At 42.0% G+C, this 19,279-nt stretch overlaps 2 protein-coding genes across 2 annotated transcripts; both read right to left on the reverse strand.

The window, feature by feature from the left end:
- Positions 1-596: 596 nt before the first annotated feature.
- On the reverse strand, positions 597-4,602 carry LOC145482414 (uncharacterized). Its single transcript, XM_081461041.1, has 5 exons — positions 4,357-4,602; positions 3,749-3,879; positions 2,233-3,382; positions 1,854-2,002; positions 597-714 (listed from the first exon to the last, which is right to left on the reverse strand). Exons 1-5 carry the CDS (start codon positions 4,600-4,602, stop codon positions 597-599), a joined length of 1,794 nt encoding a protein of 597 aa, XP_081317167.1.
- Positions 4,603-9,885: 5,283 nt separating this feature from the next.
- LOC145482742 (uncharacterized) lies at positions 9,886-13,132 on the reverse strand. Its single transcript, XM_081461382.1, has 2 exons — positions 11,935-13,132; positions 9,886-11,675 (listed from the first exon to the last, which is right to left on the reverse strand). Exons 1-2 carry the CDS (start codon positions 12,010-12,012, stop codon positions 11,316-11,318), a joined length of 438 nt encoding a protein of 145 aa, XP_081317508.1. The 5' UTR covers positions 12,013-13,132; the 3' UTR covers positions 9,886-11,315.
- Between the last annotated feature and the right edge of the window lie 6,147 nt (positions 13,133-19,279).

The raw sequence follows: 19,279 nt of genomic DNA on the forward strand, positions 1-19,279 counted from the left end.
GAAAAACAATCAGCTTTCTTCAAGGTGGACAAATTGATCATCAACGGTCAAGTATTTAATGGGATTGAAACTGAAAATCTTCCTTACTACGTTTTAATTATGAATAGCGCATAAGCTTTAGTAGATGGAGGGCTGTTGGGACTAAATGCAAGTCAGACAAACATGTTGCTTGTTTATTTACGATATCTTGTTGTATTTTTCTATTCTCTGATTACTTATGCATGTAGGATTATAGCTGTTTATAGGTATCGAGCAACATTGGTGAATCTCATTTACTCGGGTTTTGCACCCTTATTAACAGTTGTTTTGTGTATTTGTTTGAATTTGGGACTAAATTTGCAGTTCATTAGCACACACATTTTTTTTCTTTTCTTTGACGCCTACTGCGTCTCCCAATTTTGAAATTAACATAACATTTGATGGCCGTTGTTTTTAAATTGGTATCGCTCAACGTAAAGGGCATAAGCAATTTTAAAAAAAGAAGAACAATGTTCAATTGGTGCAGGAAACGTAAAGCCGACATAATTTTTTTGCAAGAAACCCATTCAACAATAAAAACAGATACTCAATGGAATAATGAATGGGGTGCACAGATTTTAACATGTCACGGTAGCTCCAACGCACGTGGAGTTGCTATCTTGATTAAGAATGGCTTTCATTGTACCATCCATCAAAAGATCCTGGACCCTTTGGGACGCTTCATCACTCTTAAAGCTGACATCAAAGACAAAACATATGTTTTAATAAATGTTTACGCACCGAACAAGGACAAAGATCTCATATCGTTTTTCAATAATTTACTTGCAATGCTACAAAGAAACTTAGATACGGAAGATAATATCATTATAGGAGGCGATATAAATTCCCCTTTAAATCCAGAGATTGATAAAAAAGGGAGGTATACTGCCTGCATTGATTGCCTACAAAATCAACTCGATCTGGTTGATATTCGAAGAAAAACCCAGACACAAGGAGTTTTACCTGGAGTCAAAAGTCTCCAAGAATTTTTTGCCGTGTTGATTATTGGTTGATTTCTAATAATTTGAATGTGTTGAAGAAATCCACAAACAAATTGTGCACTGAAGATGTTTATTGTGCTACTCGTCCTTCCGTCGGTTCGGTACAGCTGAAAGTTACAAATGTAAAGCTTGCGACTCGAACAAATATTGAATTACAGAAAAACCAATACAAATGAGCGACCACTTACATATTTTTGGGCATCTTCAGGCCTAATCAAGATGTCAACAACGAGAAAGTAAAAGGCGAAGGTAAAAGCAAACTTTCCGCCTACACACAAAACAACGCACACCAAACTGCTAAGAGCACATGGTCGCTAAAATCACGTGAACCGCACAAGGGGGGTACAGAGGGGCACGGTAAGGCAAACTGTCTCTAACATCCCGGCCCCTTAAACGCGAAAAGTTATGCACCGAGCGTTTACCGAGAATTCTACAGTTCAGTGTTTTAACGATCGACAGTCCAGTTTTCTAGTAAGTAATTCTGCTTAAGACAAGTCCGGTATATAGTGTATCGCATAACGCATACAGGTTCACATCTCGCCAACTGTAGACTCCAAAAGGCACAACTTAGTTCCAGACCTGGTCAGGATCGACCAGCTGGTCTTCACTCGGGCCGCTCTGACTAATCCGTCCTTTCCGGGGAAAGTCTAAATTATTCGTCCCAAAGGCCAATTCTTCTGGGGGGTGTTCTCATCCCTGATCAAGACCACATCTCCATCCTGCAAATTTCTCGTTGGCCGTAACCACTTGTGACGCAACTACAAAGTGGGTAAATACTCACGAACCCAGCGCTTCCAAAACTGGTCAGAGAGGAACTGAACATGTCTCCAACACCTTCCATAGATATCACTCTGGTAAAACCGGCCGGGAAGCAGATGAGGTCCTCCACGAAGAAGTAGGAAATGATTTGGTGTCAGGGGAGTTTCATCATTCAGGTCATCAGATAGAACTGTCAACGGTCTTCCATTTACGATCAACTCCACCTCGCAGAATAGGGTGGACAAGCGTTCATCATCTACGATCTGTTCCCTGAGGAACAGATCGTAGATATCCCGCCCATATGCCGCCCCTATGGGAAGCTGCCGGGGGACTCCCACTTGATCTGCTTCTGCAGAAAATAAGCTTTCGCCTTGCTATCTTCTTTCCAGCTCCGCATTGCTTCACGCAATTCCTTTTCCCCTCCAACGAAATTAGTGCCGTTGCCCGACCTAACCTTCTCTGGTACGCCTCTCCTGGCACAAAATCTCACGAAAGCATTGATGAATGAATCAGCTTCAAGACTGTCAAGCTTTTCTATGTGTATAGCTCGCATAGTAAGGGAGGTGGATAAGCAGCCGTAACGTTTCAGTTGACTCCGGCCCCTCTTCACCACAAAAGGGCCAAAACAGTCCACACCAACATAGGAAAATGGGGGGTTGTCTGGCGTTACTCTTTCGGCAGGTAGATCTGCCATCTGCTGAACTCCTGGCTTTCCTTTGAGCCTCTCACACAGTACGCACTCCCTTACGACCCGCTTCACCAGTGGTCTAGCCCCTACGATCCAAAACTTCTGCCTGATGAGGGAGAGTACGTACTCCTTACCAGAATGCCCGCTCTGAAACTCATGAGCTCGTCTCGCAACAAGCCTTGATACGTGATGATTCTTTGGCAAAATAATGGGATGCTGAGCTTTCTCGGGCAGGGGTCCATTTTTCAGACGGCCTTCTACTCGGAGTATCCCTTCTTCATCCAGAAACGGTTCCAGAATATAGATCGGGCTCTTCTTCACAACAGGCTCTCTTGATTTAAGAACCCCCACTTTTTCTTTGAAGTGTTTGTGCTGAACAGACTTAACAATAGCTTTTTCTGCAGCTTGCAGCTGTAGTGGGTCCAGAGGATCAGCGATTGCTGAAGGTGGCCTTTCCTTACTTCTTGTCCTCGCTCTCAGCCAATCCCTGCAGCGGAGTAACCAAGCCACACTCCTTTTCAGACGATGCCGGCAAGAGTAACTCTCTATAAAACGGATCATGGGGTCTTCTGATTCTTGTTCTTTATCCGCTGTGGGCATGCCCTGTCTCCCCCTATCCCCAGCATCATACTGCACATTTGAAACGCAACACTTGACTTGATTCTTTACTTCCTCATCTTCACAAGCAATTTCTCGCACAGCTGGATTGGTGGGCCAGGCAGTCTCATCTTGCCAAAGGAATTCTGGACCTCGCTTCCAACGATCACTGGAAATCATATCAAACCCGTTCAAACCTCTGGAGACATCATCAGCGGGGTTTTCCTTTGTGCCAACATTCCTCCACTGTCTCGGCATTGACCCATCATGAATGACAGACAACCGGTTCGCCACAAAGGTTTGGAACCTGTTACTGCAACTGTAGATATATTGAAGAAAAATCATATTATCAGTCCTGAATACGGAGTCTTGAATCTCCAAAGAGAGTTCACGGGATAGCATTCGATCCATTCTCACGGCAATCACGGCAGCAGACAGTTCAAGTCTTGGTATGGTCATCTGCCTAATCGGGGCCAATCTGGACTTCCCTAACAACAGGGAGCAGTGAATATTTCTCTCTACGTTCACTGCGCGGAGATTTGAAACAGAACCGTAGGCTGACATAGGAGCATCACAGAAATGGTGTAGTTCACATTTCAACGGCCTTCCGAAACTGGCAGGCACCAAACAACGCTCAACCTTGAACTGATTCAGTAGTGGGAACTCCTCCAACCACTTACTCTACCGCACCTGATTCTCTGAGCTCAGTGGATCGTCCCATTCCTTGTCGGACTCACACTCGTCTTGGAAGATCACTTTGGCACGAAGAACAAACGGGCACACCGGTCCCAAAGGGTCGTAAACAGAACTAACTAACTAATAATAATAATAATAATAATAATAATAATAAATAATAATAATTGTCGCGGCTAATCGCCGTCGCAAAGTACAGCAACGACGCAGCTCAACAAGGTCGAACCGAAAGCATACATTGGCGCCTCTGGCAGCCGCTATACGGTCCATGTGTGACCTTGGAGCACAGCTTACAGCCAGCTGGAATCAGATGTATGTTGGTTTTTGCTGAGGGGGGAAAACCGCAGAACCCGGAGAAAAACCCTCGAAGCAGAGAAGAGAACCAACACAAACTCAACCCACTTATGGCGTCGGGTCCGGGAATCGAACCCGGGCCACATTGGTGGGAGGCGAGTGCTCTCACCACTGCGCCATCCCTGCTTCCCTGTACTCAGAAGTACTCAGAAGCCCTCTCCGGGTGAACTCTCTCTGCTTACTCTTGATCTGAATGCCAAATTGATCAGTGTCAGTGTTTCAGTGAATCCCTAAGGCCCTCTCAACTGGCAGAGAACTGCGGTCAAGATCGAGGTTCTTGACTCCCTTCGCTCTCTCTTCTACAGGAATAGCCTCCAGTACTCTTCGGTCATTACTGATGCACTTTGTCAGTCGAAAGCCCACAAGCGCAAGCAACTTGCATAAGCTATGTACGATGTTGATGGCCTCCTCAGTAGTACCAACAGACCTCAGGCAATCATCAGCATAAGAATTTCTCAGCACAGCTTGGATTGTCTCTTCAGGGAAATCCATTGTGATCATCTGCCAGGCGCCTCAGGGCAAAACTAGCGCAACTCGGACTCCATACTCCTTCACACTCCACCACAGAAAACGCAAGGCATCACGGTGCTTGGGAGACACCCGAACCTGATGAGACATTCCTTCGATGTCTCCCATTACAGCCACTTGTTCTTCCCTGAAACGTAGTAAGACCCCTACGAGATTGTTTGTAAAGTCAGGGCCTTGCAAAACTTCTTTGTTCAGCGACGTGCCTCCAAAGGTCACTGCACAGTCAAATATAATTCGCAACTTCTCGGGTTTGGTTTTCATTGAGAACATTGTGGTGGGGAAGGTACCACGTCTGTTCAGGCGTCGGACCTATTTCCTCGTCAAGCACTTTCTCTGTGTAACCCTTGTCAAGAAGTTCTCGAATTCCGCCCTTGTACTTGGCGTGTAACTCGGAGTCTTTCCGGAACCGACGCGCCAACGACTGAAGCCTCTTTTCAGCAACTCTTCGATTATCAGTCAAATTAGGGAGCTTGGACTTGAAGGGGATATCCATCTGATAATGTCCCTCAACTAACTCCATCGACTGTTCCCATATATCAACAGCTCTCTTATCTTCGACTGAAAACTGTGGCAAACTGTTTGCCAAGGCTTCAGTTGTTTCAATCTTCCAAAACTGCTCCACCTGCGCATCCAGACTCTCATCGGCACGAGCAAGATTGGAAAGGGTGGACTCTTCAATCAGGCGTTCAGATTCCAAGGGACCATTAAGGGACCACCCTAAGCGAGTCCTGATGGCATAAGGTTGTCCTTCTTGCCCCTTTCGCAGCTCTAGGGGCCAAAGACCTTCAGGAACGTCTTGGCCTATCAAAACAGAAACGCCCGACTTGTCAACTCGAGGGAGGAGAAGATCTCTGAGATGAGGCCACTTAATGGCGTCGCTAGCTGAGGCTATACAACTCTCCAAGGTGGGTAGATTGGGCAGGGCATACACCTTTGGCAGCTAGATAACACTGGTTTTCCCCATCCCACTCTTAGCCGCTACTACTTCTAAAGCCACCACTTCCACATCGGCGTTTTCTCTACTGTTGACAGTAGTTAGGGAGAGATTCGCCTGTTGGCCTCTCACCCCAAGTTTCTCTATCAAGGCCTCGGAGCAAAAGGTCTTGGTACTCCCTGAATCGAGCAAGGCATGTGTGTAGTAATAAATCGTTTGACCCTTGGCTCTCACCTTCAAGGAAACTATGGGCAGCGCTAACTTGATCTCCCCTTGTTTTGGTGAGCTGCATGTATGGGTGTGGCTTTCAATTTGTTGACTACTAGTTCCAGGATTAGGCTTTGCCTGCTGCTCGCCAGGGTCCTCCTTTCCAGATCGTCCAAAGGATTGGTGCAACAATTTAGAGTGCTTCATAGTACATCCCTCTACACCGCATATAACGCCCGCTCTGCACTGCTTCTCAACGTGTCTACCATCAAAACAACAGAAGCAGAGTTTCTTACCACAAACAAAACTTAGTTTTTCCCAGGCGACATAGCTTTAAACTGGGAACAAACATTCAAGACATGATCCCCCTTACAAAGCCGACAAACATGCCGTGTAGTCTTAGCGTTCTTAAACTTGGGATCATTGATGTTTCCCTGACTTTCCGGGCTTTGCTGGTCCTCATGGCCTTGCACTCCAAAACTAGATCCTATGGTTCTTCCTGGCCTTCGCGGGCTTCTTCCACTGGAATCCTCAGACTTGCTTTCCGAAAACAGGATCAGTGGCCTCCCGAGCAGCTTCTGATACAAAATGTGTCAACTTGACAATTGAGGGGTATCTGCCTGTTGCTTCCAAGGTCTTAACAACAAATTTCCTCCATCGACTCTGAAGCGACTGTGGCAGTCTTTCAACAATCTTGACCATACTCCTGTGAGTGTCAATTTCTTCCAGTTTGCTCATGCCTTCTAAAGTCTCCTTACAACTTCTAAGATCATCCGCCAGTTCCGGAAGGCAGTGCCCTTCACCATGTCTTACAATAGGTCCCTCGGTGACTTTCTTAACCCACATTTCAGAGATCTTGTAGTCATTTCCAAACCTCTCTTTCAGAAGCGCTCTTGCTTTCGCGTATCCCGCTGAAGGACCCATGACGGCACAGCACTTGATGACTTTGAGGGCTTCTCCTTTACAATACTGAAAAAGTCCATCATCTATACCAGCACTTCCAATGCTATTATCGAAACTACGCATGAACATCCAGAACTCTAATGGGTCCCCATTGAAAGTCATAAGCTCAGCCTCCGGCAACTGCATAATGTTAATCATCTGAAGGAGGCGTGGCTCATCACAGACTGTGGAATTTGGACCGACATGCTGTTCTTTGCCTAGTGCAGGGGGCTCCTGACTGTTCCCTTCAACATTAGCATATTTAACTTACTCACCAGTCATCGTCTTCTTTACTTCAACACTGGCTCCTCGCGTTTGTGCACCAGACGCTGCGTTCTTCAAATTGCCTGACATACACGTTGGCCACTCTGCTGTGTTTGGATTTAAAGGCGACTTCTCAACTAAACTTCTTACACCACTGATGCGATCACTCAATCCATCTCTCTCCTCAAACATCTGATAAACTCTCTTCTCAGCTTCAACCTCTGAAATCTTAGCTCTTAAGGTTACAGTATACCTTCAGGGGTGTCTCGCGTGCAAGCGATGTAGCCCGTGCAGTTTAAGCTGTAGATACCTAAATCCCTATATCAGATTAAAGCTTATAGAGCTGGCTATCAAACTATACCAAGAATTTTGAAATAAAATGAATTGTCGAATTTTTCACGACCAGTAAATGCGAGCACCCTAATCACCTTTCGAAAGCTACAAGTCAAAGCGAATTTCGTTTTTCGCCAATTTAATTTTTTCCTCGGTTTCAGGGCCCAAAGCGCTTAAAAAACGTGTCTGCGTTTTGACATATTCAATTGCAGTAAAAAGTTACAAAACATTTTCGAAATAGGATTAAAAAGATGTGGAGTAATCGTACAAAAATCGCGCTCGAAGAAAAGGTATTCGAAATTAACAATTCCCAGACACGCTTTTTTAGTTTATATGTTAAACTAGCTACTGTCCAAATTTGAGAGCAATTGAACAAATTCCCTTTGAGTTATAACTCTTTAAAGTGTCTGCTTCAAGTGGAAAAATTTATTCGAGAAAATAGCGCTAATAAAAATCTTCTGCTTCGCAAACAAACTCCGCCCACAAACGCCTTCAACTGGGTTCTCAGATAACTGAGCCAATCCGTGCAGGGAAAGTTTACTACCATTAACCTCCTGGTGAAATTTACGCGCGAATCTCTAAAAAACTTTTGTGTTTCGCAATGCGCTCAAGGAACCGAAGGCGGATAGGTAGTTTTTCTGTAGCTCGGTTTTTCCTGAAGCTGGGCTGACAAAATGGGGAAGACTAAAAAGGATACGAACGCTAGAGTGGCTGAACGAAGAAAACAAACAAAAGAAAGCGCGGGGAGCAACCGTACTGTGTGTGGTCAACTGTGGATGGATAATATTTCATATGGTCTCGATGAGTCCGGCGATTCGTCGATATCGAACTCATCAAAAAAGTCTCTGTCAACATCCCTGTTATTGCTGTCAAGTTCCGAAATTTTTACAGAACCTTTCTTTTCTCTTACCACGAATATTTTACCCGCCTTATACGATAGCTATAGCTGTTATGAGAAAATTCGCCGTTGCACAGGCATTTCTTTATTATTTGGAAAATTATAGGAAAAAACCTAACGGTAGCCTCTTTTCAGTTAACAGCTAGAGATCTTAAGTTTTGTTCTTCATTGTACTTGCCGATTCTTTGTATACCTGAGGGTGTGCAACGCTGTTTCACTAACTTTCATTTAGAAGACAAGTAGTTCGTTATCGGGTCATTTGAGTTTCTTTTTATTATTGAAATATACCTTCCGTTCCCTCAGAAACTAGCCAGCTGAACTACTTTTCACTAACGAAGTTTTATTAGTTTTCTCGGAAGTTAGCCAGCTGAACTACTTTTCACTAATGGAGTTTTAATGCTTTCTATTCATAGGATAATTTTTCCTTGCTGTCGGTAACACCAATTCACCAATTCATATTTAAGCATCTCGCTTTTAATTTCCTAAGTTTGTTCTATCTTAATCTCAGCCTGTGTAATTTTAATCCTAGCACTCTATTTTTAATTTTGGAAGCCTCGTGGTGTTGATTAGAATTCGCTATCTTAATTGTGTGCTTTCCGCTCGTATTGTATACTTGAAGTTACATTAGCATATTGTAAACACTTGACGTGTAAAGGATGATATATAAGCAAGTAGGTTTGTAAAGCATTTTCGATTACATCGATTACATCGATTACATCGGCTACATCCTTACGATTTTACAGCGGCTACTCCGCCGAGTATGTCAGTTTCACCCTCGACGTTAGAGTGCAGAATAAACTACTGTTGGACCAAGTTATGTCTCTTCCTTGACGTCCGTAGTGAAGACCATTGAAGTAGATCCTCGTGTACCAGGAAATCGTGACGAATTTCCGTTCCCGCAGCAAAGCAGTGCTCTCCAGAGTTAGATTCCCCCAGTTGTCAGTTCAAGTGTCCGTTCAGTCCGAAATTTACAGTGTTGCAGGAAAAACCTATCGTCACATAGCTTCATCCGCGTGGCGAACTTTCGCTTCTTCACTCATTGGTGTATTTTCATTCGTTCTTCGCTGTTTTCGCTTTTTCGAACTGGTCCATGGTTTCAACGTGGTCTATGTCTACTTATAACTTAATAGAGTTACACCTAATACCAAAAATGCTGGGTAGTCAGAACAACAATGCTGATCAACTGAGTAGTCAATTCGTGACATCCATACAGATAATTCCCGCGAAAATCGTCTCGGTTGATTGCATACGCACCATAGAGCTGTCAATCAAGAGGTAAACTTTTACTTCCGGTGAAAACGTAAAACCGCCATTTCTCCGCCAATATTTAGCCTTTTTCAAAAATTTTTTTCAGAAATTAGAGATTATTCTTCGACCACTACTTTGAACCAAAAATCCAAATTTGAAGAAAATTGCCGACGCGAAGGTATACTGTAACCTCAAGTTCAACTACTCTTGGTCATATTGCAATTGTAACTGTTTTTGTTTGAGTTCCAAACCGATAGGGTCTAAAAGTACTCACGAGTGACCACGAGTGAGATTACATCAAAAAATGTCAGTGATGTTATTATGACGTCATCAAGAAGTCATTGTGAGATCATATCATTAAATAATGACCTTACCACCACACTGAGGCTATTTACTGGTGTAGTAATCAAAGATTGGAACAGTGGCCGTGCTTCACAATTCGAATTTTTTTCCGTTTCAAATATTAGCTGCTTTTTTACTTGTGCAAGGGAAGAAAGATTCGCCCCGTTTTACTAAAAACTGCGCGCGGACTTTGCATGCTTTGTTTGATCGAATAACAGATAAACCATTCTGGCCGGAAAATACGGCCTTTGGCAACCTACAAAACTAGATGGAAAATCTCGTACAGACTGGACTAGGATTGCGTTACACCGCGTAAACGTAACTAGTGATCACTAGTGTAACTACAACATGCCCGATAATTTTTAGCGACGACTCAAGATAAAGGAGGTGTCTCCTCTATGTCCTTCCCTTCCTCTGGAGTCCCCGGAGATGTTTAAAATCGTGGTCTGTGGACTATAGATTTCAGATTGCATGCCATAAAATGAAAGGGAAACCCAAAATTTGAAAATTAATTCAAAACAAGTTGAAACATAAATTTTGCGAGTTGCAGCTAAACAAATGGCCACGATTTGTTGTCAGAAAACTAACGTAACCCCGACTTGCACAGCTTACCAAAACACCGTGATTTGTGGTCAGAATGGTTTATTCGACGTTCCAAGGTTAACATTTTTCAACTGTGAAAACAAGAGGTAAACTCGCGCAATTTAAACAAATACAAACGCAGGGTAAAAATGTTTGGCGACGCGCTGTCTGGTGGGTCGGCTGGCCGAAATCGCGAAACTTAATTTTCTCAAGAAATATTTATTATAAGTTTTGGCGTTCTGAAATTGAACGTTCACTGGCGGAAACAAATCTTAGAGAAATGCTTTTACTGGAAGTTTATAGTTCTCTACAAAGCTTATAGTTTGACAAGTTTAATTCATTCATTAGTAGTTCAACCTCACGTGCGTGCAGATCGTTATCTGTTATTCGATCAACCAAAACTGGCGAAGTCCGCGAGTGAAGTTTTGAGCTTTTACACTACGTTTAATAAGATCGCTCGGATTTTCCTACCTTTCACAACTGCAAAAAGATCACAAATGAGGCATGAAAGTACAGAAGGTCAACAGCCAATATTTGGAAAGAAAAAAAAATCGAATTGTGAATTCACAGGCAGTGCTCTCAACACTATTAAATAGCCTAAGTGTGGTCACTGGTCAGGTCATTATTTGATGAAATGCCCTCACAATGACTTCTTAATGACGTCATGATGATTTTTTGACTTTATCTTAACCGTGGTCACTCGTGGTCACTCGTGGTCATTCGTGGTCATTCGTGGTCATTCGTGGTCACTCGTAAGTACTTTTAGACCCTATCGTTCCAAACCATCTTTCAGGACCTGTGCACGCGCGATCAACGCCGCCTTTCTAGCCGCGGCCCTCAACCGCGCACTGGACGCGGTTGTTGAAGACGACTTCTTTGCACTCCGAGTTGTTTGACTGATACTATCGTCTGGGTTAAGTTCGTCTTCTAACTGACCAAGAGAGAGAGATTTAACGCACATGACACACTCACGCGGTGGTCTTCTAATTTCAACATTTCACTACAATTGTTTGCAGCTTCGACATAGTACAATTGGGCACTGGGAACCTCTTCTGACGTACCAGCCTTTTCCAACCACTGAATTAATTTAACATTAAAGTCAAATAAATCCTTAAGAGCTGTTCTCACCTGTTCCAACCTTTTCTGGACGCGATCAACACTCGCTTCATTGTCCAACAAAGATTTTAACTCATCCCGCTTCCTTGTTTTATTTGACGCGTAACCGCCACGTTGTTTTCTCAAGACCGCCATTTTCTCTAAATTGACAGCATGTAAATCCAAAGTTACCTTTACAACCGCAGTTCATATATGAATTATTTCATATAAACTTCACATCATTTCACTCCTCACGGGAAGATATGAACTCAACTAATTGACCTCGCTCCCAATGTGTGGCTTCATAGTTCAGTTGGTAGAGCATCGCACCGGTATCGCGGAGGTCACGGGTTCGAATCCCGTTGAAGCCCTGATTTTTTCAGGCTTCTTCTTTCCAAGTGCTTAAATTGGAAAATTAACTGCGATGATCATTCTTCACTTCCAAAGTTACATTGCTCCTTCGAGGCCGAGCACTGACACAAAGATTCTCCTCAGACAGGCTCCTTCGTTCACCAATTCCACGGTACATTTCGCTAGCACAACTCGAACCAAGCACGACAAACAGCCTGACCGCAAACGTCGATGACAGACTCGGTTTTCAAACTCCAAACACGCAAAATGTAATCCGATGCAGCACACAAGAATACGAACATCAACCAGCTACCTTTTGCGTGACAACAATCGAGGACTTCAATCCAGAGTTTCCACCAAAATATCTGTACGTTCGATGTTGAAGAAATCCACAAACAAATTGTACACTGAAGATGTTTATTCTGCTACTCGTCCTTCCGTCGGTTCGGTACAGCTGAAAGTTACAAATGTAAAGCTTGCGACTCGAACAAATATTGAAATACGAAAAAAAAAATCAATACAAATGAGCGACCACTTACATATTTTTGGGCATCTTTAGGCCTAATCAAGATGTCAAGATCGAGAAAGTAAACTGAAGGCGAAGGTAAAGCAAACTTTCCGCGTACACTACACACAAAACGACGCACACCAAACTGCTCAGAGCACATGGTCGCAAAAATCACGTGACCCGCACAAGGCGGGTACAGAGGGGCACGGTAAGGCAAACTGTCTCTAACAGAATTATTTAGTGAAATCAAGTGATATCATTCCAGCCATTCGAACAGACCATGATGTAATTTCGATAGAGATTGGAGAGCTAGAAAATGAGCTTAAAGGTCCTGGGTATTGGAAAATGAACTGTTCCATGTTGAGGGATAAAGAATATGTAAATAATGTTACTGAAATGCTTCCAGTATGGACGGCAGAGGGCCGCAAAGAACTTTCGGACAGTCGTAACGTTTGGGATTGGATCAAATATAAGATAAGGGCACATGCCATTAACTAATCAAAGAAAAAAGCCAAGGAAAGAAATGCAACAGAATCAAATCTCCAAGATGAGCTTAGAAAGGCAAAGCAAGAATACGAAACTACACCCAGTGACTCTAACGCAACTCGCTCTAATGCGGCTCAGGAAAGGACAAAAACTAAAGGAATAATTATCGTGCACGTGCTCGTTGGCATGAGCATGGAGAAAAGAGCACAAAATACTTTTTAAACCTCGAGAAAAGAAATCATGTAAAAAAGCATATACAAAAACTTCATATAAGCGGAGCAATTAAGTGGCAGTCTCTCTAAAAGTGGTCCACTGCATTTCTGGTCGGGAAAAAGTTTTCCCTCAAACTTTTCTCAGTGAACTATCTTGGGTCATAAGTAAATGCAAAGACTTTAGTTTTTGCAAATACGTCAAAATAATTTTTTTAGAACTCACAACAATCATAGCCGGAAAACGCCTAAATTTGAGTGTTCCAATGACGGAAAATTTCCTAACTTGACAAGCTCGCTGCTCAAAGACCACCAAACGTAACAACAAATTGTTATTATCCCTACATTAAGTGATCCTTCAAGGGTAAGAAATGCACGTTACTTTTGATATATTTTGTTTTGGGGGATCCTGAAAATTAATCTATTACCCCACCCGTTACATCACTTTCTGAAAACCCGCTAAAGTAGCTTGTCTTCGCTGGCATTTATTTCCCAAGTCCAGACCCGGCCGCTCAAAACTCCAACTGAATTCTGCTAAACAAGGGTTGGGAAGCATAGAAATCTAAAAATACCTTGTGCTTTTTATCTCCCTTTCCCACAGCGACCTCGAACTTATTGTGCTTTGTTCGATTCTCACACTTCATTATGCAAATTACGTTGTCACGCTAATTCAGATTGTTTTCAATCAAAACGCTCTCACATTGTTTTAATTAATCATGCCACGTTTAAGATACAGGGATCCAACAAAAACTAAAACTCAGAAACGGTTTAAATAGGTAGCATTGCTGAATTATTAGCAGTGATCTCCAGACGCTTTGTGGAAAAGTCAGGAAAACGTGGCTGGAATATTTGCAAATTTAGTCACAGTCCATTACTTCTATTAGTCCTGTTTATAGACCGGTCAGTTTGCAAAACTTTTCTAGTGTTTTGATTCTTTCTTTCCATTTTCCGCTGATGTTTCTAAAGTGAACCGTACTATTTAGCCGATGTTAAAACTTGAAAATTGATATCAAATCTTGACAGAACGCTGTAACTGAAATCGACAACGTCGTGACCTTCATAGACTTCGTAATCTCAGCTGTGTTGCACAAGCCACAAATATTTTACCTCCTTATCTGCTCCAGACACTGCAAAGTCAACCAATATGTACAGGTTCGTACAGTGTGTATTCGCTTTAGCAATACTCATTGTCTTACAATGCAACCTTGCTTGCTCTTTGGTTATAATGGATTGCGATGCGTTTGGAAAACACTTCAAAATGAGCATCGACTTGGTGGACAATTATTGTTCTCCTAACTAAGTGAGTACTTCTTTATTTAATAACGTTTTCGTAACCAAATCACTCAGATGACTCTCATATGTTTTACTATACTCCAGAAGAGCGAGAATCAGGATGATCAAAAAGTAAACACGAGGATGAGGACGGGTTGTGTTGTGGTGATGGTGTCCTGACCTGACAGCTATGTGAACTCAGATCCCTCTCAGGGGCAGCTAATTTGACCTTTTCTCTATGGGGCAGTGCCCCTATTACCTCTGAAACTGCTTTCAATACATTACAGCCGGATAAAACAAAATGTTTTAACGCCTGTGTTATGTAACAAAAAGTGTGTAAGAAAGTTACAATTTGTTGTACAAACCTGAGCCGACTTGAACCAGAACACCATACATTTGATGGCTTTAGCCATTTCAAGATTCAGTGAATATCAGCTCTTTGCCGCTTTCTGGTTCCTACCAGGACGCCCTTGATGTGCTGGATACTGACAGGCTGTTCTGGGTCGCCAGAACTTCCCATACGTGTGCCTGTGCTTGGCGCATACGGACATTTGCGCGACAAGCGACTCGTCTAAATCAAAAAGGTCAGTCCTCGCCAAGATAAGCTGTCCCTCTGTTATGGTCTCTCGTGACAAATGGATGGAAGCAAGGTGACTTTCTATGATGTCATTGCATTGAAGTAAGCTAATGATACCCGATGTTCCTATTGAATCCTACAACGATCTGTACACGTGCGCGATAAAAAGCACGACATTTTGTTTTGAGATAGGTATCCGTTTAATCTGATTTGTCAGACACGGTGGTAAAATTTAATCATGTAAGCTAGGCTTTAACAAAACACTACACAACTAGCACTGAAATTTCTTGCCAAAAATGCCCCTAAAATTAAATTGCAAAATTGATACTAAACGAGGCCACCAAAATTAGTTATAAAATTGCCTATTCCTGTTGTTGGGCGGTCGCTTCAACGGGTAATAAAAAAAGCCAAAATTGATTTTTTGATATTAATTCTAGCCGCGCAAACTATTTCAAGTTACTAAATATTTAACTTTGCTCATAAATGATACGGATATACTAATCCACGAAAACCTCCAAAGCTAAACCATGTCGCCTTTCAACTTTCAGTTGCCGAATAGAAGATAATAAACAGAATAGAAGCTAATTGAATTGAATGCATTGGTCACAAATTGTCGATTTCAATATTCATTGTAGAAGCCCTTCACACATAGTAAAAGCTGAATTTTACATGTTTAAGTATTAGAACCCTAAGTGCATGCAAATATTGAATTACACATATTTCTTTTTTAAATCGTCAATAGAAGAAAAGCTAGATTCAAAAACATGAAAAAGTTTCCCGATTATATAGACCAAGTTTTACAGACAACCAAATTTGCATAATACTTCGGAGCCACCACATCATTTCCCAGCGATTTCCTCACGGCACGGTACAAGGGAACAAATAAGTCAACACTTTCAGCTACGTAAGCCGTTAATAATTTTTATTTTTGTGTAATCGTTTTTATTTTACACTTACGGTGAAATGTAACAATGTTAAAGCGTTTTGAATGTGAACTTGCGTGACAACTAATTTGCATAATGAAGGGTGAGAATCGCACAAAGCACAGAAAGTTCGAAGTCGCTGTGGGAAAGAAAGATAAAAAGCGCAAGGTATTTTTACATTTCTATGTTTCCTAACCCTTGTTTAGCAGAATTCAGTTGGAGTTTTGAGCGGCCGGGTCTGGACTTGGGAAATAAATGCCAGCGAAGACAAGCTACTTTGGCGGGTTTTCAGAAAGTGATATAACGGGTGGTAATAGATAAATTTTCAGGATCCCCCAAAACAAAATATATCAAAAGTAACGTGCATTTCTTACCCTTGAAGGATCACTTAATGTAGGGATAGCAACAATTTTTTGTTACGTTTGGTGGTCTTTGAGCAGCGAGCTTGTCAAGTTAGGAAATTTTCCGTCATTGGAATGTTCAAATTTAGGCGTTTTCCGGCTATGATTGTTGTGAGCTCTAAAAAAATTATTTTGACGTATTTGCAAAAACTAAAGTCTTTGCATTTACTTATGACCTAAGATAGTTCACTGAGAAAAGTTTGAGGGAAAACTTTTTCCCGACCAGAAATGCAGTGGACCGCTTTTAGAGAGACTGCCACTTAAAACGGATCCATTTTGTATATTAAAGAAACAAGAACGGTTCTACAAAAACCTGTACAAAAGCAGTACTACTGATCCAGATGTTGCGATGAAAATTTCTTCTTTCCTTAATGGCTGCGGCCGCACTAAGAGAGTTAACTGGGTTCATTTTTTAGAAACCTGGTTAAAAATTCTAAACAACTTAACTCGGTTAAAGGTTGGTTATAATAAAATAACGGGATTATATTTTATGAGCGGCCGCACTGAAATGGGTTATGAAGTGGGTTTAACTCAATTGACGTCATGAGATAAACCAACAAAATGGCAGACTTCGAGGACCCTGTTCAGTCTGTTGTTATATTCTCGATTCTTTTTCTTTGTTTTCGTTTCCTTTCTCTCCACTCACGGCTAAGGCAGTCCCTCTTCCTTCTAATGTGGACTACGCAAATTTCTAAGGCAGTTCTTTCAAACATGATGTTAATTCCACGTAGACGTCAGTGTTCTCCATCGCCGTCGAATGAATCGTCCTCGAGTCTGGGTATATCCGAGAGACCAGCGATGGTTTGGGGAAATCCATAGGAATCCTGCCATGCATGACTTTTTTAGAGAGTACTTTCGAATGAGCTTCGACTCTTTTCACGCCCTTTGTCGTATTCTGTCGCCATTTATGGCAAAAATAAACACTCGCTTCCGTGCAGCGCTGATCAGACTGCTGATAAAAGACCACTAACCTGGGTTAAAGAACGGAAAAAGATGGTTTAAAATTAACCTAACCCGGTTAAAAAATCTATTGTACATCAATTAATTTCCATGGTAACCGTAAACCTGGTTTAAGTTCCATGAACAGCCGAAATTAGCGGCTGCATCCCGATTTTTCGGTAACCCGGTTAACCGTAATTAATTAATTAGAAATAACCCGGTTAACTCTCCAGTGCGGCCGCGGCCAATGATCTACATATACCCACACTTTCTGAAGACCAGAAAAAATTTTGCGAAGGCAAAATTTCAGCAGAAGAATGTTTTCGTCTCTTTGATAGCTTTGACAATAATAAAACTCCTGGTAATGACGGCATTTCTATTGAATTCTATAAGACATTTTGGCCAGTAATTAGCGATAGCTTTATTAACTACGTTAATGAATGTTTCGAAAAAGGTGAGATGTCTAGTTCTCAAAAACAAGCAATCATCACACTAATTGAAAAGAAACGGAAAGATCGTTCACATTTAGACTAGACGCTCTAAGAGCGTTTACTCGGGCTTCGTACCACAGTATCAAATCGTACTTTACGAAAATGAGTATTGGACACAATAAAAGCAAATTAACGAATCAGGATATTTTAGGACAAGAGTTCCGCTTAGATATTTACTATTCAAGTTGTTTCGTTGAATATCCTCCTCATCCTATCGCAAGTTGTGAGTTTAAACCATTTTGGTTCAAGAATGAAGCACAGCTGTCTACGCATTGATGGAGAAGTTGTTTGCAAAGAATTTTCGAGGTCTTTTTACAACTTATAGCGATTACTTTGTACATGCTAGCAGAAATTGTACGAAGTTTGTTTGCTGGTCGTGGCGATCCGAGTAAATTGTGTAGCTGAACATCTTTGCCGTGTTGCGATCTTAAACCCTTTTCAAGAGTCATATCTCCTTTGCAGAGCGAATAATCCCTTTCGAGAGAGCAAAAAAGAATCATGATAAACTCCTTCGCGAAAACAACAGTCCTGTTACTAGGCTCAAATTGCATTGCACATAATTTGCATAAACTTTCAAGTTGTGTATTTTGCGGATAACTTCCAAGAATTTGCGACCCTTAACGCAGTTTATGAAGAAATATTCAAGCTATATATTTTTATTTAATCAAGGCAGGATTATTTTTAAAAGGACTCTCATTTATAAAGGAAGATGCGGCATTCTGTTTTGCTATTTATTTTGGTTTCATGCTCGTCTAGTTCATGTCACGCAGCATGATTTTCTTTTGCAGTCAGACACAGTTTTCTAAAAGAATTGGCGATTGCCGAGACTGCTAAATATATTTGAACTACTAGTGAAATAACTGGCTAAACTATAGTCAATGCAAATTTTCCTAAGGAGTTAGCAAGAGCGTTGGTTCGTCAATAATCCCGCACAATTCCCCGCACAATCGAAGGTTTCATTCTCCCGCACAATGTGCCTCCAAATTCACACGTTATTTCTTTTTCCTGCACCCTACTAGAAAGTCAACTAACTTGGAAGTAAGATATTTAATTCAAGTTACCGAAAGTCTTATGTTTACAACTTTGGAGATCGACATATTTTGCGCGGTGCAAGGAACAAGTCTCATGTTTTTAACGAGCTACGAGTCCAAAAACGGTTTCGTATTTAGCTCGTTTTATTGCAATATGATTTGTTTTACTGCAATGTTCTAGATGATAACAGCAGTAGCCACATACCGTCATTGACTGCCTATTTTTTGCCAGTGTTTTCGTAGATTGAACTCATACAGCAATCGGCTCAGTTGTTATCTCACGAGAACGTTTCGAGCGTGAACTTTGCTTAGCTGGCTGACTTTCAAGCAATATAATTCGTGGACCGACCCTTTCTGAAAACGATCGACATCTTTGTATGTGAGATGAATGTATAAAGCGCGTTTCTTGCCAGAACTTTCTTCGCAAAACACCGCATTCTGTCACGAAGAGCGAGCAATGTCGCGTTTCTCGTCCCCACTTTTCATGGTCTACGCATGGCATGGATCGCCTGGGACCATGACCCCCTTTTGGCGCCAAAACGCTTGCATTTTAAGACTCGGGCTTTCCTACGGAAGCCCGAGTAAAAATTGGCGTCCAATCTCCCTTG

Source organism: Orbicella franksi, chromosome 3, assembly GCF_964199315.1.
Source record: "Orbicella franksi chromosome 3, jaOrbFran1.1, whole genome shotgun sequence".
Lineage (NCBI taxonomy): Eukaryota > Metazoa > Cnidaria > Anthozoa > Scleractinia > Merulinidae > Orbicella > Orbicella franksi.